Raw genomic sequence first — 23,913 nt, 5'->3', positions numbered from 1 at the left:
GCACGGCTGTTCCCCAACCTCCAGGGCCCTTGCCCATTCCAGCTGTGGCTCACCAGACCTCATCACACTGTGAAGTCATTATGGTCCCTGGGCCTGCACACCTGACCCCACCCTGCTCATCTCCTTCCAACAAGTGGTCCCCTGACATGCTACATAAGGAACTTAGTTAGCATCTCTCCCCTACAACAAGCTTGCAAAGGGAAGCGATGTGGGTCTGTTTTCTCACTGGTGTATCCCAAATCCTGGAATAGAGCCCGCTACAAAGGAGGAGCTCAATCACCATCTGTTAAAAAACCACTTCTTCAATGTGAGCTTGGTCAAACATTTAGTCGAACATTTAGTCGAACAAGGAGTGTTTCTCCCATATCCCATTCAGCTTCGCATTAATTCTTTGGACTAAAACAAACAAACAAACAAACAAACAAACAAACAAACAAACAAATGCAAAACCAAGTGGCAATGTTGTTGGTGGGTGTTCCAACCCTCACCTCAGCCCTCTATAGTCTGTGCTCTCACATACCACAATGTTTTGCTCCCCCGGTGATACCTGGGACTGGCAAAAATTGAAAACACACTGAAAATACAAGGAAAGCACTGCTAATGACACTGCCCAGCAAGAAATATGACACAGAGTATCATGTGACAATGCCCAGAAAGACCGTTCACCATGAATCAAAGCAAAGCAGAGCGATGGGTTCCAGACACTCAATCTAAGGCCTACAGTCTCCCAAGGAAGGGAGGAAACTGTTCCAAGAGCACTGGTATTTTATTTCAAACAAAAGAATGCAGCAATAAAGGAATAAATCCCCAAATATTATCTTGCTAGTAACAGTTCATTTTTTTAAACACTCGTCTATTTTCTACTGCACAGGTTTAAATGACACCCACGTATTTTGGCATTAAAATAAAAAGAGTGAGGGGGACAGCACCCATCCTGTTGGAGTTACTGATTTTGCAATTCACAAAAACCAGTGGTATTTTATTACTGCTACCTCTGCCTGCAACCGGAAGTTAAAGCACTGAAATTAAAAAAATCTGAAGTGCTGTTTTCTAGGAGGATGTCCAGTCGGCGTAAGCCTCTCCTTAATGTCACCATTAAGGATTAATAAGAAAGTGGCCATTGCTGTTAAGAAGAGGAAGAGAATTCTCTCATTTGAGGCATAGTCTCATAGCTTTACTGGCAGGCTCTCCGTTTCACATATTCACCAGGGCAAATATTTCTACTGTGTAAGACAGGATCACAGTTTCCCTTAAGTAAGACACTGACGTTTAGTTTTAGCATCATGAACCACAGGCTTGTTAGCGTGCATCTGGCTGCTGAGAACCACCCATGTTTTGGTTCTGCACTCAGGGCTCCTGCCCCACCTCAGCATGGCTTGCTGACGGATGAACGAGGGAGATGGTCAGAGTGCAGTACACTGGGGTGAATGTCCCCCCAGAGGCTCACTGTATTCAGAATCCCGGACGTCTGTCCCCCTCAGGACTGGGCATGGCTGTCAGGCTCACCAGGGGGGTGCTGCTTAAATACACTGGGTCCTTGCCGTCCTTGTTTACGTCAAGACTTCTCCAAGTTTTCTCTTCTTTCATGAATGAGAGAGACTGACAACGTGCCTAACACTCAAGTCATCTACCCATCAACTCAGAATTTATAAAACAGTATAAATTATAAGAGCACAGCTATAGAGTTCATATTACCTAATCACAGAATCTGTTCTGTTGTACCCTGGGATGGAAGAAGCTTTTTCTCCTGGAGATCCCAAAATTTGAAGTGTTGTATTAATGTCAACTTCAGATGAGTGCTTAATGGAATATTCCATTATTTCTGGAGGTATTAGCGGAGTCTCTCCCTGAGTATCATCAGCTAAGAGGTAGCCTTCAGTTTAAAAAAAATTAAAAACGAACACTTAACAAATCTACAGTTATCAAATTGCACTACAAATGTTTTCAGTCTTATTTGATTTATATACATCATATAAATTGATGTAAAAGTAAATCATAAATTTAATATATTCATTCCAAGTTTGATGAGAAGACGTTTTATTTCTTAGATAATTAACTCTCAAAAAACAGGAAAGGACAAAGGACAGATGTTTTAGTCAACAATTTTATAACTCATACTGACATGTAGGCTTTTTAATATACTACCTTTTAATAATTTTCAGTAATATATTCTGTAAAGTTAGTAGGAATTCTATTATTATCTATATGAAAAGTCAATATTTGGGAATGTTTTTTCAAAACTTAGTATTTCTTTCATGATTATTTACAATACAGAAACACTGACAGTACGGCTACGGAAGAAGACTCTAAAAGCCAGACTGCCAAGACCTGCATCTGGTCCGACATTACCATGGGCCACCACGGGCTGACTACTTACAACTAGGTCTCAGCCTCTCCATTTATAAGATGGGACAGCAACAATGACAACAATAATACCTAATAACAGTACTAGCTCCGTGTGCTACAAGGAGCTCCACATAAAACACTTGGTATGCAATAGGCACTGAATACATGTTAGCTGCTAGTTTTTAAAAACACATCCGTAGCTGTAACATACAGCAGCTGACTCCATATTTCCTCTAATAGTAGGTATGGGCTATTGTTTTTAACTCATAAAGCTTCTTTTAAGGCCTAAATTGCTCAGCTGGCAATCACATTTTAAAAAGAAATACCCAACCAACCTGTAACTAAAATAAGCCAGTGAATGTCTTCGTACAGATCATCAAGCATTTTGTTGTCGATGGTGCCAGAGCCGGGAGAAGCTAGTAGGTGCTGCTGATGACGCTGCAACTGGCCATGGAGCCTCGTCACCCTTTCTTCTAACAAACTACAGGAGGGCAAAAACAACGGCTTCAGAAAGTTCAGTAAGCAGCACCTAGAATGACTTATAACTCCCATGTGTTAGACCACATAAATGAAGATGTTAGCACAAACACACAAATACAGGAGTCTTTATTATATTATAGCTCGCAACTCTTCTCAAAGCACTACAGGAACTGTCATTTATCGTTTATGTCACAGAATTAAAACACTGCTTTAGAAACAATCAAGGCTTACAACAGGCATTTGGAAACTGGTATTCCAAGTGTTTATGATACAGCTCAAATCATGTGTCATCCCATGCTTTCCATAACCTGTCTGCCACCTATGCTGCAGTGCTTTGGCTTCAATGTACAAGCCAAGAAATGCAACCAGGAGTTTGTCTGTCTGCTTGCTCCAGTGTGCTAGGTGCGGGTGGGGGTGCTTAAAATCTCTAGCTCTGTGGCATGTTTGCACCATGGGTCTCTGTGGCAGTGTGTACCTTGTCAGGAGAGGCATGCAGTGCTCGGCAGCAATTCTTCCCAGCATCCCCACACTGGCTAGCTGATCTGAAAACTGGTCTCGATCATCCTCTTGCAGCTCACTGATTTCTTCCTCCTCACGAGAGGCCACACCATTGGCAGTCTGTTATGGATGAGAGAGAGAGAAAGTGAGCGGCTGCACTCTTCTGTCCCACACCACATGTTTCCATTGTGAAACAACCCGGGCACTCCACACAAGCAGGGAGCTGGACAGAGCCACCCTTTAGGTCATCCGTCTAAGGACTCCTATCTAACTATGCCGACAGCCCTGGAGGCACCAGAAAGGGGGAAAACAGAAGAGAAAGAAGTGAAGGATATGACCCCATAGCACACATGGTAAACCAGTTAACCACACACCCACACTGGACAATTGAACTTCTGTCACTGAAAAGATCCATGGCCCTTGGGCACAAGAAGTCACTCATACCACATGACAACTAGGGAGACACAGGTGGTAAATGAAAACCAAAGAAACGGAGATAACTACCGGTCACATCCCACAAACAGGGTACATTTAGATAAGGGGACCACTTCTGCTGTTCATCCAATGCTCTCAGCAAACCTTCTCAAGAAGCTCATCTTGAATTTCCAGCATTATACAATATACAACAGGGTAAAACAGGTTAAGATAGAGCCTATGATGAGACAGACGTCCTTACAATCCAGCTTAAAACTTACCAAATTCCTTGTGCCGTCTGGAGCGGCCAGGTGGCATTGAATGTAGGAGTTGAAGACTTGAACTGCATGCTGGGTAAAAAAGCCTTTATGGAAATGTTTGTCATCTTGGACCAAAGTCAGCCAGGACTCCAGCAACTTGTCATATGCTTCCATGTATACCATGTCATCTTTATCAAGCTAAGAGAAAGGAAGATTCATAAAGCGATGGCCAGAGAAAGAAGACGGGCATTACAAGAGTCACATAGCTAAGCATACAATTTTATATGTTTTTCCTTTAACAACATCCCCAATTATTATTCAGTAATTGAGCTGAGTTTGTTCTAAAAGTAACTGATCAACTCAAACATTGCAGTAAAAATGGGTAGGCTTTTTATTAAACTATCTAAAAATTTTCTAACTTCATCTAAATAATCCTTCGGCAAAACGAATTAATGTTTATTTTTTTAAGAAGACTAGCTGTTCAGTGCTTTGTGGAACATGTATTTTTCAAATAAAAATAACATTAACATTTTTTCTGTAGTCAAAAAGAGAAGTGTTAGAATGAAAGATAAAACGTGTACTTACTACACACTTTTAATGACTTTTGAAAGATGAGAGAATGATGAAAACAGACTAGCCTGAGCAGCATATTTAAGAATGCGCTCCTTATCATTTGATCCCGTTTTGAAGCAGCAGGAATGGGGCCTACGCGGGGGTCTGAGGATGGCAGGAGGGCACCAGGAGCCAGCCAGCAACACAGACAGAGGGAAACTACCAGTCACTCAGGTCTGGACAATCAGGATCTCACCACATGCAGGCTGTGAGCAAACCTCATTTCCAGGCGAAGTACTCTGCCCTACTGAGGGGAAGGGCCCCACACAGGGGTTAAAGGACACGCTAAGGGCTCAAAGTGTTCCCCATGTCACTTAACTTTCTCACCCGCTAGTAAGAATCCATATCCTAATTCTGCCATTAATTAATAATCTGGACACATAATTTCATCTGTTTCAATTTCTTCACCCACAAATTCACCACACTATTCAATGAAACTCAAAATACTTAGTGTCAAGCACTATGCTTTGTGTCAAAACACAATCATGTACCATTCGAGCTCAGTCCAGTGGGGAAGAGTGGAAAGCCAACAAAAAATGACAGAAAACACACTAAAGGCTATAGACACTCGTTTCGGGGTCGGTTTTTAACTAGGCCATCTTTCATAAATACTTTGTTACAAACAAAGCAGTCTCTGAATTATGACTTCATTCTTACAAAGGTTGTGGCACAACCCACGATTTCTGACACTCGGTCAGTAGGCAGTGACCCAGGCACAAGGAAGGTCTGCAGACCTAATCTGTAACTTGCCGACAGACAGTTCTCACCTACAAATACAGAACTCTAGGACCATCATCAGAGATGACATTCTAAAACTGGCATTCTAGCAATTTGTCAAGAATAAAAAAGAAAGACACGGGAAGAGCTTAGGCAAGTGGTCCCGATTCGGCCAGGCCACAGCTCGTGACACCTAAGCACCTGCGTGAGCTGCTTCCAGTGACTCATTTTCTTAGGCCTTCCTTCAGCTTTTACTAACCCACAGTATACACAAGCAAACAGTCGCTTTCTGGGTCAAACAGGCCTGACAAGATTTAAAAAATATTTTTAAGTCGTTTTATGAAAAATTTACTAAGAATGAAGGAAAACTTAAAGGAACTTCATTAGGTAATTTTAATTAGACTTTAAACAGAGCAAACCCAATTTCTATTCCATATTTTCCTGGCCTTGAAAGTATACACAGTAAGTCCTTGCATAATGTCGTCAGTAGGTTCTGGAACTTTAAGTGAAACCAGGTTTAAAGAAACAAATGTTACAAACACAGGCTAACTGATAGAAATGAGTTAAATTCCTACCACCTATCTCATCAACATTGCAGCGAAATGACGCTGACCGAAACAATGTTACTGGAGAGCCTGCTGTGTACCGAAAATGGACGACCTTTAAATGGAACTGCCTGGGATGCCTGCATCATATAAGCAGTCAGTGCTTCTCACTCGCGGTATTTACGTTTCCCATTCATGGATGCAGGGTGAGGTTCCTTGTCTGGTCACTATGCTGTCACTGTGTACAGGTGGCCACATCAATACAGAACCGTGTTTTACGTGTTTGTTCACACCCCTTATTCAATGTACATTTGGAATTTGTCGCCAAGGAACCGGAGGCCACCAGTACTCGAGCTATTTGCTCCCCAGGGGACGTCATAGCCCTCCTGCATGCAGGAGCACCAGACAGCATGCAGCCCCATGCTCAGGGGCATTTCAAACAGCGAAGTCACCCAGTCAGTCCCTGCACAGGAAGAACTTCAGTATTCCATGACAAAAGTGTGGAATATTCCATTTTGCACAAAAATGCAGAAAAGGTCAAACTGGACACGGGAAACGGACCCGTTTACAGTACGAAGGCAGTGTGTCCACTTGTGTGACCTCAGCTGGGAACAAGCGTGCCAGAAGAGGCAGATTTTCATCACTCTTTGCAGGCACCTGTCAGGAATGACTCAAAGTGCCACAAGTGCTGATACTGGGGTTACAAACAGATTCAATAAGGGGCGGATTTGCATATATGGAATCTGCAATCAAGGAGGCCCCACTGTACTTGTACAATCTATCTGTCTCTAACAGGTTCTGACTCACTAACGCCAGCCTTTCCTATTCGTTATCACCAACTGCACTGCATTCTGAAAACTTCGACGGCTCATGATTTTACTGAAGGACAGCCATGTTCTTGGCTCCATACATGCAGTAACATGTCACTTAGATTTATAAATACCAATGAAAATGAGCACTTCAAGCAATTTTTTCATTTCTACATCATTTATTTCCTCCCAATCACCTATGTTCATACTGCTTTCAGCATTAATTAAATCCACATGACGATTTTGTTGGATGAACATAAAAAAAGATGAACACTGTCAACATCTTTTAGCAGAATGTGACAACGGTCCAAATTTGTCACAAAATATTTGGTGAGGTTTCCCCATGCTGATGAGAATGCCATATATTCTCTTTGTCTTTGGAAATACAATGTTTCTTGGGTATTGTTTGAGAAAATGTATCTAGGATATCATCAGCTACAACTCAGTCTCAGATATCACTTATATTATTGATTTCACCATCAGTCTTAAAGGGTAGAGTGCTGCTGTCTATTTACAATCACCTTCTAATTTGCTTTCTCACTGTGAAATGTCTTATCCTGGCAATTTCCTTCTCTTATTACTATGGGCAGAAAATGAAAAATTCCTAATTCCAAACAGTATCTAATGAAACTTTAGAAAAACAAACAAAGAAACAAAAACAAAAACAAAAAAAACCAGACTTAAAAGATGGTATCTCCAGACTTCTTTTGTAGGCTTCTTGAAAGATCATGCCATACTGGAAAATACACGAAAGCTGAAAAATAATGAACAGTAGCTATTTATTTTATTTGTAGAGATGCATTTCACTGTTATGTCATCCTTGTTGGTGATTCCATCATTCCTCCATTTTCGTATTATTTTAACCTTTTTAAAAATTATTATTACAGGTGGGATTTGATAAGTAATGGTGAAATACCTCATAAGGTCATGAAATAGAAAAATATTTCAAGGTACAGGAGAAATCAGATCTCTAAGGCCCGTAATGTGTTTCAGACTTACAGAAGAGTCTGATGTATCCATCAGGTAACAAGATAGTAAATGCTCTTTTTGTTCTAAGGTCTCCAAGAAGAATAAAAGTCATGAAAATCAATGTTTAAAATAGAACTGTTCAAAAGAGGAATTAAAAAACAAGCCCCTGGTAGTATACTAAGGGTTCAAGATTGTTGTGACAAAGAGTCAAACGAAATCTGGTCAAGCATTGTCTGTCGTCATGGGATTCAGGATTCTGTATCATTCTCTGTCTCCTACATGAAGCTTTGCAAGAGATTCTTTTTCTATTTCATTCTATTTTATTTTTACTTACTAAGGAAAAACTCCTGAGAAGCAGGTATGCTCCCTCTTTTTGCACGAGGTTTTCTTAAGGAACTGCACCGCCCATCCCATCCCACCCCACCCCGAGACCTTCAAATGTGCATTTACAAAGCCTTCTTTTATACGGATAAGCTTATAGCTTGTATGCCAAGATTGTTCTTTTTCTCCAGTTTTGACTTTCTACTCTTCGTTTTAAACAATTATTTCTTTTTTTTTTTTTTTTTTTAGCTGAGCCATCCTGCCACCTGTTGGCAGCTCAGCGGCAGCTCAGCTTGGGCCGGGACTCGAACCTCTGTTGCTCAGAGCTCACACTCTTGAGCAAGCTCTTAACCAACTGAGCCACTCAGCCGGCCCTCAATTATTTCATTTTTAATGTTCTTTTTATAAGCCACCAGAAATCTTGTAGGAAACAAAGAGGGCTATGAAAACATAAAATAACCCCTAAATAGTTTCAACTGCTATGCCCATTACCTTTCCTCTTTCTCTCTAGGACATGCCTACACTTCTAAAGCCTGCCTGGGTCACAGAGGAGCAGCTGTGAAAAGAGGCCTTATGTGTAACAAGACACCATTTGAAGGGTTAATTGAAAATGAAACTGAATTAATGTCTACTAACAGGAGTCATATGGTGATTTATCTATAAGAATGTTTGCTGCAGCATTGTTTAAAGGGTGCAAATAATTTATTGAACCATTCCCCTAATCTTTTACATTAAAAACTGATTTCTAGCACCAATTAATGACTTAAGAAAATGCTCATACTACTATAAATAAAAAGTAATGGTTTTCCTTTTATTAAAGTCTAATTGGTATGCCTTAAAATCTGGGAAAAAAATACATAAAAAATAGTAGGAACAGGTCTCAGAAGGTAAAAAAAACTACAAGTGATTTTGTTTACTTCTAATTTTTTGCTTTCTCAAAACAAACAAAAAAACAGTAAGTATGAAATGTCCATAGTTGAGGGGAAAAGGTATTATATAGCTCCATGTGTGAATAAAGAGATGACAAGAAAGTGACAAGTAATGGGATTTTTGGAGAATTTTAACTTTATGTGCTGTTTGAATTACTTTTACATTATATGAATGAAATATTTCACAATCAGCATTCAACACTGTACAATAAGAAAAAGAAATAAAAATTGTGAAGACTGAAATGAAGCAAAAGTGTCATTATTCACAGATGATATAATTATCCACAGAAGATTTGAAAGATTCTAAAGACAAATTATTAGAATCGATAATAATTTTGAATGGTTATATGTATCAGATCAATATACAAAAACAAACTACATTTTTCAATGCCAGAAGCAATCTGAAAAATGAGGTTTAAAAAAGATACTACTTACAATAACAACAAAAATATAAGGTACTAAAGATAAAGTTACTCTTTTATTGAAAGACAATAAATTAGACCTAAATTAACATAGAGAAATAGCACATTTATGGATACAGTTGGTATAGTAGTGAGTCCACTCTTCACTAAAGGTTTCCTATCCCAATCACAATCCAACTTGAAAAACAGAACATTTATTAATATATGGAAGAATAAAAGGCAAATACATCTAAGTCCCTTCTGAAGAATTGGGGGGATGAGGGGTATCTGTCTTATCAAATATTCAGACATCCCCTCAGAACAAAGTAAAATATAAGTGCAAAATTAGACATATTGACGAGTGGAAGTGATTAGCGTTCAGGAAAGATCCACTTATATGTGAAAACTGGATATACGATAGCAACAGTCCTGCAAATCACTGAGAAATGAAGGGCTATTCAATAAGTGTTGCTGGCAGCAAAAGAAGCCAGGAGTAAAGTGAAACTACAACCTATGGAATAGAAGAAAATATGTGCAAACCACATATCAGACAAGGGGTTAATATCCAAAGTATATAAAGAACTCAGGAGCAAATAAAATAAAATAATCCAATTAAAAACTGGGCAAAGGGGAAAGTACCTGAATAGACATTTGTCCAACACGACATACAGAAGGCCAACAAGTACATGGAAAGATGCTCAACAAACATCACTAATCATCAGAAAAATGCAAATCAAAACCACAATGAGATATTACCTCACACCTGTCTGAACAGCTATTATCAAAAAACAATACACAAGTGCTGGCAAGGAAGTGGAGAAAAGGAACCCCTCGTGCACTGTTGGTGGGTATGTAAAATGGTGCAGCCGCTATGGAAAACAGTGTGGAGGGTCCTCAAAAAATTAGAAACAGAACTCCCTATGATCCAGCAATTCCATTTGTTGGTATTATCTGAAGAAAACAAAAACAACTTGAAAAGATATCTGCACCCCCATGTTCACTGTAGCATTATTTACAATTGCCAAGATATGGAAATAACCTAAGTGCCCAATGATGGGTGAATGAATAAAGAAGATGTGGTACACACGTACACACGTACACACGTACGTACGCACACACACACACACACACACACACACACACACACACACACACACACGGGATACTATTTAGCTATAAAAAATGAGGAAACTCTACCATTTGTCATATCATGGATAGACCCTGAAGTCATTATGTTACATGAAATAAATCAGAGAGACAAATACTGTATGATCTCACTTACATGTGAAGCTTAAAAAAACACACACAAAAAAACCCAACACCAAACTCACAGAAAAAGAGATTAGACGTGAATTCATGGTTCCCAGAGGCAAAGGGGTTGTGAAAGAACAGACAAAAAAGTGGTCAGACATACAAACTTCCAGTGAAGATAATAAGGACTGGGGCTGTATGAGCACTAGACAACATCACTACAGCTAGTGCTGCTGTATGATACGTAGGAAAGTTGTTAAGAGGGTAGATCCTAAGAATTCCCATCACCCGGAGAATTTTTCATTCCTTTTATTGTATCTGTATGAGATAATGGGTGTTAATAAACCTACTGTGGTTATCATTTAACAACACTCATATCTATGTAAGTTACACCATCATGCTGTATGCCTGAAACTTACACAACGATGTATGTCAATTATTTCTCAATGTAACTGAGAAAAAAAGGAATTCCAGATGTAAATGAATGAATGAATGTTGCTACAAAACTTGGTTAGCCACATGGAAAACAATGAAATTAGATCTTGGTACCAATTCAAAATTAAATTCTAAGGTGGCAAAGTCATGAAAGGCATTTGAAAGCCTTTAGAAGCAAACACAGGAAGGATAGTACCTGAAATAAGGAGCTAATAACTAAGTCATAAAAGCAATGACAGTAAGTCCAACTAAGATGAAGAACATACTCATCCTAAGATACTGTGAAGTCTAAACGCAGCACGGTACACGGGACTGGGTCCTGGGAAGGAAAAGGACATGGAGGAAAGCTGATGAGCCCAAATAAGGCCTGTAGTTTAATTAATTTTAATGTAACACTGTTCACTTGTTAGGCTGGGCAAACACACCATGGTTATATAAGATGGCAGTATTACGGGAAACCAGGCGAAAGGTGTATGGAAACTCTACCTTTGGAACTTTTCTGTAAATCTAAAATGACTCCAAATTAATAGAAAGAGAGAGAGAGAAAGAGAGAGAGGCCATAAAGTGAAAAGAGGAGCCAGAAAACTGGGAGAATAGATCCACAACACCAATACCCAGTAAAAAATTATTATACAGAGTATATAATGTCAACCAATCGGTAAGAAAACAACCTAAAAGGAAAACGGGCACTGGACGAACAAGCATTTCATAAGCGTAACCATGGAGTTATGCTCTTACACATATGAAAAGACGGCCGAGGCCCACTGTGCTTGGGAAAGCACACTCAGGCCATGTTTATACCACGCATTTGGCAAAAGCTGTGAGGATGGAGACAGGGAGCAATGGGGGGTACACGGGTGACACTGCTACGTTGGGTCATGGGCTCACTGTTTCAGAACACACCTATTTCATTGGTTGTCTCTATCAAATATGATGTATAGTCATCATAAAACCATCAAACAGTGCTGAACAGACACCATGCTGCTCAATGTTATTAACAGCAGCAGCAGAAGGTGGTTTTACTCCTACAACAAACATCTAATGAATGTTAAGAACTAAGGACTACAAGAGAAACGAATAAGGGCTTCTTCCCATAGAAATATCTGCAGACTGCTTACATACTTAACAAAGCGCGTGCTCTGCAGACATCATTTGTTAAGTCTTCACAGTCTATCTTGCCAAAATAAACAGGCTGCTAATGTGTCTCAGGGGGACCTAGGGAGGAGCAGCCTCTGCGGACCAGTTCTTCAGGGCCACCTTCGTGGTCTTTAGTACCCACAAGTGTATAATGCATGCTGTCGGAGTTCACTTATTCACACATGGAAAAGTGTAAATAAAAAGTTAGTCTTATTATTAGCCTTTCTATGATCGACAGAGCATTCATCAATCCCTCCTAAAAAGCCCTGAAATTAGACGAAACAGCAGATCCCAAGAGACTGAAAGAGTCCCCATTCATCAGATGGAGATGTAAAACAGGAACTAAAAACTTCTCAAGAGCCTTCTGCATCCTTTTGGACACCCACACAAGTAACTCATCAGGCAAAGTGTGAGAAATTTGGTTGATGACAATTGGCAACTAGATCTTTCAGTGTCATCGTGGAGGCCTGAAACCTGACCGAGTGCTTTTTCATGAAAGCTTGGCCCCGCTCCATGGCCGCTCTGGCCAGGGCCCAGGAGCCCAGCCAGAGCACGTGCACAGCGATGACGGAGGGGCCGAGCTGACAGGCAGCGTGTGCTCTCGCCCAGTGCGGTCAGGCCTGCTGCCAGCATGGCTTTGCAGAAAGGCTTAAGAGCGCGTCAGACTACTTGACCCCACTTTACTCCATGTGGGCACGGAGGGTGAGAAGTAAGCACAGCACTTACATCTCAGCGCCCGTAATTAACTCGGAAGGAGCAGGAGTGAGTGTGCTCTCCAGCCACAGGAAGAAGTCCGCCTCTGCGTGGCGACTGTGTGGATCCATACGACAGTGGTAGCCATATTTTACCATGTGTAAGGTGCTCCCGTATATAATCTGCACCCACGTTTTTGGCCCAAGCTTTCAGGGAAAAAAATCTTTCATTTTTAAGTTTTAAAGTCACATTACTATTTGTTTACATTTAGGTATTTGCTTTTTGTATTATAAAGGAATTTTAGCATTTCTTTTTTAACATCTTAGGTACAAGAAATTTTATGTAACAAATAATTACAAAACATAAGAACAGATACAAGACACAAAAAATTTATGTACCAGTAACAAATTTACAATATTGACGCATCACAGAAGGCCAAGAACTCTTCGTCGTTGCAAGTTTGTCACAAATTCAACAAAACCAATGATTGTATTCCAGGGTATTATTTTGCAAACAGATATTGTTATTGATTTCTAGAGTTACCCTTTTAACTCATAAGCATAAATTAAAAAATTAAAAACATTTATAGGGCCAGCTGAGTGGCGCGATGGTTAAGAACTGGCTTGGGAGGCCAGAGGGCCCCGGTTCGGATCCCACATATGAGGGCCAGTGACAGTGCCCTCCACAGCTAAGATGCTGAACAACAGCTCAACCTGGAGCTGGGCTGCTGTGGGTCGCTGGCAATGGCGTAGGCTGCAGCCCCTGTGGCAGTGGGTTGCCATGGGCTACCGTGTGTAGCCAGCAGCCAGCGTGAGCGGCCCGCAGCCGCAGTGAGTGGCTGTCCAGAAGCCAGCGACTGATCTGCCTCGCCCGGGAAGAGTGCAATGACGGTGCCAACTTGGGCCAATGAAGCAACGTCCTCCACGGCTAGACTGAAGAACCAAAGGATAGCAACTTGTCTGTTCCCCTTCCCCCAATTCCCCAGCACTGTTCCCATCCCCCCCAATTCCCCAATAAAAACCTTTAAAAAAAACACAAAAACCACATTTATATAGATACGGAATTAGTACTACCCATGTATAATGCACACCCTTATTTTTCCCTCACAAATTTGGGCAAAAAAGTGCGCATCATACACGGCAAAATATGGTAATTTTATGCCAATGCTGCCAAAGGAAGCTTCGGGAAGAAAACTTTCAGTATGCAAACTGATCCCCTTTGACACTGAATTAAATTTCAGAAATTAAAACCTAACACTACTGTATGATTCCACCTATATGACCTTCTGGAAAAGGCAAAACTATGGAGACACTAAAAAGGTCTGTGGTTGCCAGGGTGGGAGGTGAGGAGGAAGGGATGACTGGTGGAACACAGAGGACAGTTAGGGCAGTGAACTAGTCTGTGTGACACTCAAACAGTGGATATGTGTCATTATACACTGTCCAAACACACAGAATATACGACACCAAGAGTGGACCTAATGTAATCTATGGACTCCGGGTGATATGGACATATCGATGCTGGTTCATCAATTGTACTAAATGTAGCATCTGGAGGGGGTGTTCATAGTAGGGAGGGGGGCTGTGTGTGTGTGCTGGCGGCGGGGGGATAGATATAACGGAACTCTGTGTTTTCACTTGAGTTTGCTGTGAATCCCAAACTGCTCTCAAAAATCGTGTGTGTGTGTGTGTGTGTGTACCTAACCTCAGATTCTGCAGACGTCACAAGGTAAGTGGTGGACCGACAAAGCTCGCGCTGGCACAGTCTCGCTGCCACCATCCCTCCCCACAGCACTCGGCACCTAGCTCGTGTTTGGTATAGGATCCCACTACAGCAGAGTTTCTTCTACACACAGCAAATAATGACACAACTCCAAATCTTTTCCATGAAGTTGGAAAACTCTTTCTTTGAACATCAGTATTACCTTCATATGTAAACATACATTACATGAATTACTTTTAAAAAGCACATGATTTGTGGACATAAAAAATGCAGGGAGGGCCAGCCGAGCGGTGCATTGGTTAAGAGTTGGCTTAGGACACCAGCTCTGAGAAGCAGGGCCCCAGTTCCGATCCCACATGAGCGCCAGTGATGCTGCGCCCTCTACAGCTAAGATGGTGAACAACAGCTCGACCTGGAGCTGGGCTGCTGTCAGTCACCGGCGATGCGTAGGCTGCAGCCTCTGCTGCAGTGGGCTGCCGTAAGCTACCATGAATGGCTGGCAGTCAGCATGAGCGGCCGGCAGCCGGCATGAGCTGCCATGAGCAGCCGTCCAATGTCCGGTGAGCGACTGCCACACCCGGAAGAGCGCAATGATAATACCATCGTGGGCCAGTGAAGCGACGTCTTCCAAAACTAGACTGAAGAACAAAAAGGACAGCAACTTTTCTGTTCCCCTTCCCCGATTCCCCAACGCTGTTGCCCTCTCCCAACCCCCCAATCAAATCTTTTAAAAAAAAAAATGCAGGGAGATGGGAGTGGGTGATTAATTCTCACTTGGAAAAGTTTATTCTAAGGAATAACCTTTAAGAAGCTCCATGACCTTCTCTGATTGTGTTCGTTCTCTATTTCCAGTCAAGGCTGCTGCCAAACTGCACAGCACTTCAAGAGGATTTGGGGATGAAAACAAATTACACATCGTAGTGGCTTGAAAAAAGTGCCAAGAACACTGGCAGAAAGTTTACTTGCAGCGTTCATTTGCAAACACGATGAAAAAAATCACTTGGCAGAAATACTTATACAACAAAAACTGTGCTTGCAATAACAGAAGGGGGAAAAACTCCAGGTGAATGTAAGGGAAGAACAGGTTCTATCAACATACCATTTCTTAACCTAGATGGTTATACACAGTTGTTCATTTTATACAAATTTTTACTTTATATGAATGAAGTATTTCACAGCCAGCTGAAAAGGTACAGGCACTGGCATAACCCCCAAGCCCAATGACAGATTGAATAACACGTGTCCTGCTCAGTGTAAAATGTTCACAACACAGGACAAGGTGACCAAGACCAGAAAAGCTGTCTCAGTGTTCACTGGCACTCGTCTGCTATAAGCATTCAGATTCTCTTCCTAGGGCTGTATCATTTAAAACATGACAAGATAGAGAAAAAACACAGAAATGTCACAGATAAAACTTCACGAACTCTCCATTTTAAAAAAAGTACCGTATTTGCCGGCGTATAAGACGACTGGGTGTATAAGACGACCCCCTAACATTTCCACTCAAAATACAGAGTTTGTTATATACTCGCCGTATAAGACTACCCCCTCTTCCGCACACCTTCCACACACCAAATAAAAGGTAAAACAATATCAGATTTGATTTCAACATTTTAATTTATATTCAAATGCTTATGACATGCAGGAAAACTGTCACAAGGCTGTATGTAATCAAACATATACATAAAACAGTGCAAGTTGGCTGTATACAAAGCCTGATTTGATTGGTCCCTGCTCCCTGTTTGCCCGCCCTGTCACTATAGCAGTCTGGTCCACCCTTGCATCAGCATCTCCCTGGGACCTCACTAGTGCGCAAGTGCGAGCTCTTCAACATTCTAACAGGCACCATGATAGCGCAAAATCACGAAATCTTCAATGCATATGTAAAGAAATATACGGTAACCCGAATTTACCACACTCGCAAAATCGCACACAGCCGACCATACACCCAGTATGGTATTGTGATTCGCGATTTTGCGCTATCATACTGGGTGTATGGTCGGCTGTGTGCGATTTTGCGAGTGTGGTAAAATCGCATAACAGCAAAATCGCATAACAGCCGAGCATACACCCAGCAGCGCTGCTGATGCCTGAACGGTATGTGGAATGAAGTTGGCGGGCTTCGGGAGGCCACTATGGCACGGGGCAAGCACTATGGGCAGTCTATCTGAAGTGTTCCTGGCGTATAAGACGACCCCCCACTTGGAGGCATATTTTTCAGGGCCAAAAAATCGTCTTATACGCCGGCAAATACGGTAAGAATTTAGAGGAGTTGAATGTCAGGCGCAATATAAAATAATTCATTGTCTCATCCCTTTTATGTGCCTTCAGAGTACCTGTGCAGCTGACAGCATCCCTGGCTGCTGAAATGTCTCAGGAGGAACTGATGCAGTGGACACGCGGTACAGCTGTTGTCAGGCGAGTCCTATAGATGGAGCATGTAAAAAAACCTACCCCAAAAACACCGAGAGTCTACATTGTGATTGAAGGAAAGTTGTCAAATTCTGCAGCTTTCTTCCAAATGTCCTCGCAGAGCTAAAGCTACTGTTAGCATTAAAAAGAAGTCCACGTTTATGTGCGAGGCTTAAAAATACTCGTGCACCTCACTTAAGGCTCTCACCTTTCAAGGAGAGCGAATGAGGCCCACAACAGGGCTGGACCACTGTCTGGCTCTTCAGTGTCACCCATGTATTCTTTGCTGGCCATTGGAACTGCTGGGTGGCTTCCCAAACAGTCCCATCCTCTCATGACTTCAGCTGCACTGTACTGACATCTCCATTCCAGAAAATCAGCTGTGGCTTTCCCTCTTTGCATTGAAATAGCCCAAACTTTTGCTTCCCACTGCTCAGTTTGTAATTTGGCCTCGATGTATTCCTTTTCACCACATCTCCTCTCCACAAAGTAACCGTCCATGGAGCTCGAGCAACCAGACTTTAAAATAAGAATGTTCAACTTGAAATTGACCCACCCACCCAACTGCAAAATGATTTTCCTGCGTTAGACTCATTAATGAACTTCTAACAACTTCATCGAGTATCTTTTTCTTCACTACCTCTCCTGCTGGTCTTGAGACTGGGCTACAAAGTACTAAAACTAAATGTAAAGTTCTTCCTTTATAAAGCTTATCAGCCTCACCTCCCTTACACAGCCCCATACACCCACCCACCCACCCACACTTCCATGCTGAAGCAGCATGGAGGCTGCTCTGTTCCATTAACTCAACACGTTACGTGGCTTCTGTCTGACGAAGCTACTGGGGGCTGAATTTAAAATTCTCTACTGACAAGGAAACCAAGAAGCAACTATGGCACTGTCAAGTCATGTTCTCTTCCAACCTTACTGAATCAATTCAAATGCATGTGTTCACAGTATAAACATTTTACAAATACTTGACATAATAATAGGAACGATTATGTTGTTAGGACTTTCATTTTTAAGGCAGTATTTTCATCTCTACGATCATTCTCACCTCTTCAATCCTGTGACAGACAAGAATCTGATTTCAGGGGGGCAATGAAAAAATTCTTGACTTCAGGAAGCCTCACGTTAATAGCAAGGAACTTTAACAGCCAAAAACAATGTGGCTGCAGGCTAGGACTGCTCTATTGAACACAGACGTTTAGGTCACTGCAGGGTGAGGGTCTCTTCACACGCAGGCTGAGGTCACCAAGCAAGGACACGTTTAATGGACATGCATGAGCATCAAGAATCGCTCTTCCCATCAAGATGCCTTTTTTTCTTACAACAACATAATCCCCCTCAGCACATGCATTCCTAAAAAGGGAGACAATCTATATGTGTTCATAAATACAATTCTGAAAAATAGTATCACAATAAAATAAGAGCATATGCTGAATCTGTTTTCCTATTGGGAAAAGAAACTCCTTCGACAGTGAAAAAAAAAGAAACAAAACCAAAAAAACAGAAAACGTTTAACAAAATTAGAATGATAAAGAAAACTTGTATTATAATAAAACTATTGGTTTGCACAAAACAACAAAACTTAAAGGGTTGTTCTTACTTGGTAAGACAGTACACATAACGCAGAGTTATCATTATTATTCTCCACTGAATTGGGCACACTGTAAGGCACTTTCATATAGTTAACCCATCAAAAGACCTTGCCCTCCTAACTATACTGACAAGGAAACACGCTCTCAAAGGTTAGCAACTGCCCAGGTCCTGGCAGTTGGGGTTACTGGGCTCGTGACTATGTTGTCTCCCTCCAAAGTTCGTCATCTTTCTGTTCTACACTGACCCTCAAAGCAGCTTTTTTATATCCCTCAACTTTTCGATCTTAACTTGAAAGATAATTTCTTTACATATTTTTCCACCTCAGTTCAACAACGGTGTATTATGTGCTAGCACCATAATCACGGGGACTCAGGGGGACTCCAGATAGCATGGCCTGGGTCCCAGAGTCCACTCAGGTTTGGCTCCATCTGTCCATGTGTACTGGTTAGTTGCAGGCCTCACTCAGCCCCCACCCCCTTCCCCAGCACACCGAGATACAGTAAGAACTGCAGGAGGCTGCGATGACGGGAGTCCTTCAATCTCCTGGCGGCTCACAATGCAGGGGCTCCCTCTTAGCCCCCGAATTCACCAGACTCGCCCACCTGGCAACTGTGGGTCATGCAAAGCTTTACATAAGCCTTTTCCCTCTGCCTTGTTCAATAGGTAACCAATTATTATTAAAACATTTTAAAAATACCATAAATAGATCAAGTAAAAGAAATTAACTAATAAAAGAAATAACACTTTTCTTCAGTGAAACCACTCGGTTACATCATGACCAGAGCACACACGCCTCCTCATGAGACAATAAGGCTTCTCGGAAAGGGTCTAGGCTTTCTGGATTCCCGTTGTTTTGTGTCAGCCCTTGAGAGAAAAAGTGTTTGCCAAGCTGTCAGTCTCCTGGTCAAAATAAATACACTCTAAACTTACACTCTTCAAACAAGCATGTTATGTATCTTTCAGCAATTCTTCTGTAAAATGTTTAAGAACATCTTTAACCCACAAATGGAAACCAAAGGTAGCTGTGTTTCTAAATAGGAGACTGACGTGCTGTTTAATCCACCCGGCTTAGAAAAGAGAGCACACAAACTGAGGAGGGGAACCAAGTACAACGGAACCGTGTTACATGAAACCTGACTGTGTCAGGATTTGTGACCATCTCTCAAAGGGGTTTCAATAAAGCTTAACTACTGAAAATTTCCTGTATTTCCATGCTTAGAACATAATTTTTCCCCCGGAGAAATTCAAATCTCACGTATGATGCCTTTAAGCTTCCCTTCTTCCACTACCTACATTTTTTCCAATGAACACGTATCTGCCTGACCTGGCTCCCGTCCTCATGAAACCACGCCAGTGCCTGTCCACATGCACATGGCCACTCCCGAGCTCGCTGCCCTCTGAAGCCCTCTGAAGGGGCATGGAAAACTCACATGCATGTGGCCAGACTCCCACCACACAACTCAGTAAAGATTCAACAGGAAATTCTAACAGGTATCTATATTCTTTTTACTCTTACAATCTTCGCAAACGATCCACATTTTGATTCATAAAGAGAAAAATTAGTTCCACAATTTAGTAACTACTTTGTAGGAAAAGAATCCATTATTTCCCATGATTAATGCAGTTATTCCCAGTAGCTATTACAAACAACAGCTGTGTTGACAAGACTTTCAGTACGTTTTCCAAATTAAATGTAAAATTTGGAAAAAATACATTTGAAACTGAAAATCTGTACCCAAAACATCTTCGGTACTATTATTGGTCTTAACATTAATGTAAATTAAATTCTACCAAGATATACTATTAAACCGTAACACCAAAAAAATTAAAGAGCACAGTCTAATCAAAATAAACATGGTTACAATTATTTAAACCACATTTATTCACACAATTCTCAGATAGTCCAAAATGTAAAAAAAATATATCAAAAAATATAGTTATACATAATTATAGCCATACCATAAAGTTAGCAGCACCCTTCAAACATTAAAATGGACTTTCAACATAATTGTTACTATAAATGTTTTATTCCATTTCCTACATTCAGGTACTAAATTAATCTCAAAATTAAAATCTTGAGACTGATAAATTTAACCTACTCAAGTGCTTTTAACTCACTTAAAGTCATTCCCTGCTCTGAGAGCCCGCAGCAGGGCTCACTGTGATTGCAGACACCACTCACCACTTCCTCCAGCGCAGCACTCCGCCCGAAGGAACAGGTGAGGTGTGTCAGGCAGTTCACGAAGGACGAGAACAGCTCGCTCGGAATGGCGGTTAAGACGTTTCGAGGGAACACTGTTATCAGGTTGCTGATAATGCTGGAGATCCCCACAGCCTCAGAATCTTCTATTTCAATTCTAAAAATCAGGTAACAAGTGTTACGAGGAGGTAGTGGAAGACAAGTTACAATGACTCATCTCCAAACACACAAAATGACAACCTATTCATTCATTTTCAAAGGCATGTCTCTGCCTTAGTTTCAAGTTACCCACATAACTACACTTCAAAATACAGGGAAGGAGAGTAGCACCACTCGCTGCTTTCCCTCCAGTTAAACATCAAGGAAAACCTGGACGTGCCCTCTCCAGTGCCTACCCGTTGATGGTGCTCAGGAGCCCCTCGATGAAATGTGCCAGGTATTCAACCTGCGCCCCCTCGTCGGGGAAGATGGGCCCGTGCAGACAGGCCAGCTGGGCGAGGCACTGCAGTGAGTCCTGGGCCATGTCTGAATCTTCTCTGATTTTTCGGTGTACCTGTGAGAAAGAATCACTAATCTATAAAAATAAATTCTCCTTTTGTAAGGGTCACGTGTCTATCATGCCGAATGAGGTAAGAGGAAAAATTCACCGGTTGTTTCTAGAAAATTAATTCCTGGATTAAACTAAATTTGAAAACTGTCCCTCAGTCCATTTTACATTGTAGGACATGATTTTAAACATATCAATTGATTTTTTTACTGAGAGCTACCTACATTTTGAAAACTGAACTGTCTCCAGCATGTTATGACAAAGAGAGAAACAGATGCCAGCCAGTCAGACATACTGCCTCTTCTAAAAACAGCAACGATGACAGTCATCCGCACTATGCTAGCTATGCCTTGCTGCAGCTCCCAGCTAAAGTTAGCAGGCGAGTCCCGCAGGAGTGTGCAGATGCAGCCTTGCTGGAAGTCAACAGTTGCACACAGAGAAAATCAGTAAGGGCTCAGTCCCTACACACTCCCCCACCAACTGGCACAGGTACCTCTCTCGGCAACTCTGAGACTGTCTACAGTTTGTCTGAGTCTCAATGCATTCCACATTGGTAGTAATCAATGCTGACACTTGTAAAATAAAAGCTGTACTTAAATCTACTTTAAACCACATCTAGATTTTACTTCACTGATGCACTAGATGCACTACTGATGCGAAACACCTGTGTGAGTGTTCTGTATGAAGAAAGTACTCCTAAAATACTGCCCCTAGCTTTACAGTGTCACTAATGTGCTCAGGTTTTAAAGATTTCATTTCTGTGATTTGACATAATGAAAACAGCCAGGGAAAACAGTAAAGAAATTATAGCTAATTGTTTATCTTAATTAAATAATTCTACAGCATTTACTGTGGCCATTTTTTTTTTTTTTTTTTTTTTTTTGTAGCTGAGCCATCCTGCTACCTGTTGGTAGTTCAGCCACAGCTCAGTTCAGGCCGGGCATCAAACCGCTGCTGCTCAGAGCTCACACTCTTGAGCAAGCGAGCTCATAACCAACTGAGCCACTCGGCCGGCCCGACTGTGGCCATTTTCTACTTCCACGAGCATTTGATTTCTTCAGCTCTTCTTTTCCTACACAAATCTCTCTGTTTTCTGAATGTCACACAATTTTAAACATTTATTCTCTATTTGTTTCAGGTCATGTTCACTTTGACTCTGCAGACCATTTATAAATTACTTGATGATAGAACGTTTCTCTTAGGTCTTCACTGCTACAGTGCTGGGACACAGTGAACAGACACTCATAAATCCTGTTCACCAACTGATTCCATTCATCATTGATCCCTTAACTTCTTAAGGTTCAGAGAAACTTAAAATACTAAAAAGTCACAAAGTTAACTGATCTACTGGCATGCTTAAAATATGGTACCCTCTTTGTTCTAGAACGGATTGGCAAACCACGGGCCACACTGGCCTCTCGCCTGTTTTCTATGGCCTGTAGAATGGTTTTTACATTTTTATATGGCTTATAAAAAAAATCAAAAACTGTTTCAAGCCACATGACAAGTACATAAAATCTGCATTTTTACAGTAGTTGATCAAGTCTGACTGGGACACAGCCGACTGAGTGTCTGGTTGTACACGGCAGAGCTAAGCAGGGCCTCGGAGAACACATGACTGCACTCCCTAATGTTTGCTACCTGGCCTTTAAAGGGAAAGCTTGCCAATCCCTGGTCTAAAACACAAATGGTTTTCAAAATACATTCTACTATATTTTAAGTCAGATGTAGTAAATTTAAAGTACAATATGCAAATTCCCATGTCCACACTGTCTAATCCATGAAATGCTGAACACAGCTCATTCTGAAGTTCCTTATCTAAAAACTAGGACTAAATTTGTCATTGTGCTCTTTAATGTACATTTAAGCATGCCGCCCATGGATGCATTCTACCAATGGATGAGATGCAATCTGGGACAACAGACGGTGTCTTCTCTTCCCACCAAGACATGTGGTTGCTTGTTTCTGGTCCAGAAGTAATAAATCAAAAGAATGAATTCTTTCAATGAAATAACTAACATTGATTATGTAATAAAATAAAAATAAGAAACTGTCCTCAGAGCCTGCCTGTACTGTTCAAATTTAATTTGTCTCTGAAATATGAGCCACATAAAATTCATGATAAATCAGTGATTAATTCTTATGATATAGTAGATTCTTGCCCTTTGTAATGTCAGCATTACAAAGGAGTTCACCCATATCTGAACTGTACCATACAAATTAAAACCTGAACTGATCACCTGAACAAGGAAAGCAGAGAGGTGGGCAAAAGCCAAGTCTGATGGACACCTGGGGAGATGGGTAGTGAGGCAGGATGAAGATAAAGACATGGGTAGAGAAAAGCAGGGAGGTGATGGTTCTGGGGGACATGCTAAATCAGAGATGTCTGTGGGCCTCCCAAATGAAACCCTCCAGTAAGCACTGGGATTACAGGCTCTGGGCTCTGAGCGGTCTGTGCTGAATATAGACCTAGGAGTCATCGGTGGAGAGCGGTGCCCAAGCTCCTACGTGTGGGAGACAGCCCACAGAAAGTGCACGCAGTCAGCAAAGTTGAGAACTGACATAGGAAGACAACTATTTATACAAACAGTGGAGAAACAAGGGACCATAAAG

General features: G+C 41.4%; 1 protein-coding gene across 5 annotated transcripts in view; it reads right to left on the bottom strand.

Moving 5' to 3' along the window:
• Positions 1-23,913, bottom strand: part of XPO4 (exportin 4) — a 97,449-nt gene that overhangs the window by 21,511 nt on the left and 52,025 nt on the right. For all 5 annotated transcript variants that reach the window (XR_002125139.1, XM_019652397.1, XM_019652398.1 and 2 more), the window contains 6 exons: positions 21,149-21,306; positions 20,736-20,910; positions 4,020-4,196; positions 3,302-3,444; positions 2,682-2,827; positions 1,696-1,873 (listed from right to left, as the gene is read on the bottom strand). Coding sequence is in view for 4 of the 5 variants with exons in the window: in XM_019652397.1 (XP_019507942.1) it covers positions 1,696-1,873; positions 2,682-2,827; positions 3,302-3,444; positions 4,020-4,196; positions 20,736-20,910; positions 21,149-21,306 (977 nt within the window). In the remaining variant the exon portion in view is untranslated. The remainder of the gene's footprint in view (positions 1-1,695; positions 1,874-2,681; positions 2,828-3,301; positions 3,445-4,019; positions 4,197-20,735; positions 20,911-21,148; positions 21,307-23,913) is intronic.

The sequence above is a fragment of the Hipposideros armiger genome, unplaced genomic scaffold (genome assembly GCF_001890085.2).
Source record: "Hipposideros armiger isolate ML-2016 unplaced genomic scaffold, ASM189008v1 scaffold_178, whole genome shotgun sequence".
NCBI classification, from domain to species: domain Eukaryota; kingdom Metazoa; phylum Chordata; class Mammalia; order Chiroptera; family Hipposideridae; genus Hipposideros; species Hipposideros armiger.
This window is presented reverse-complemented; position numbering and strand designations above follow the sequence as displayed.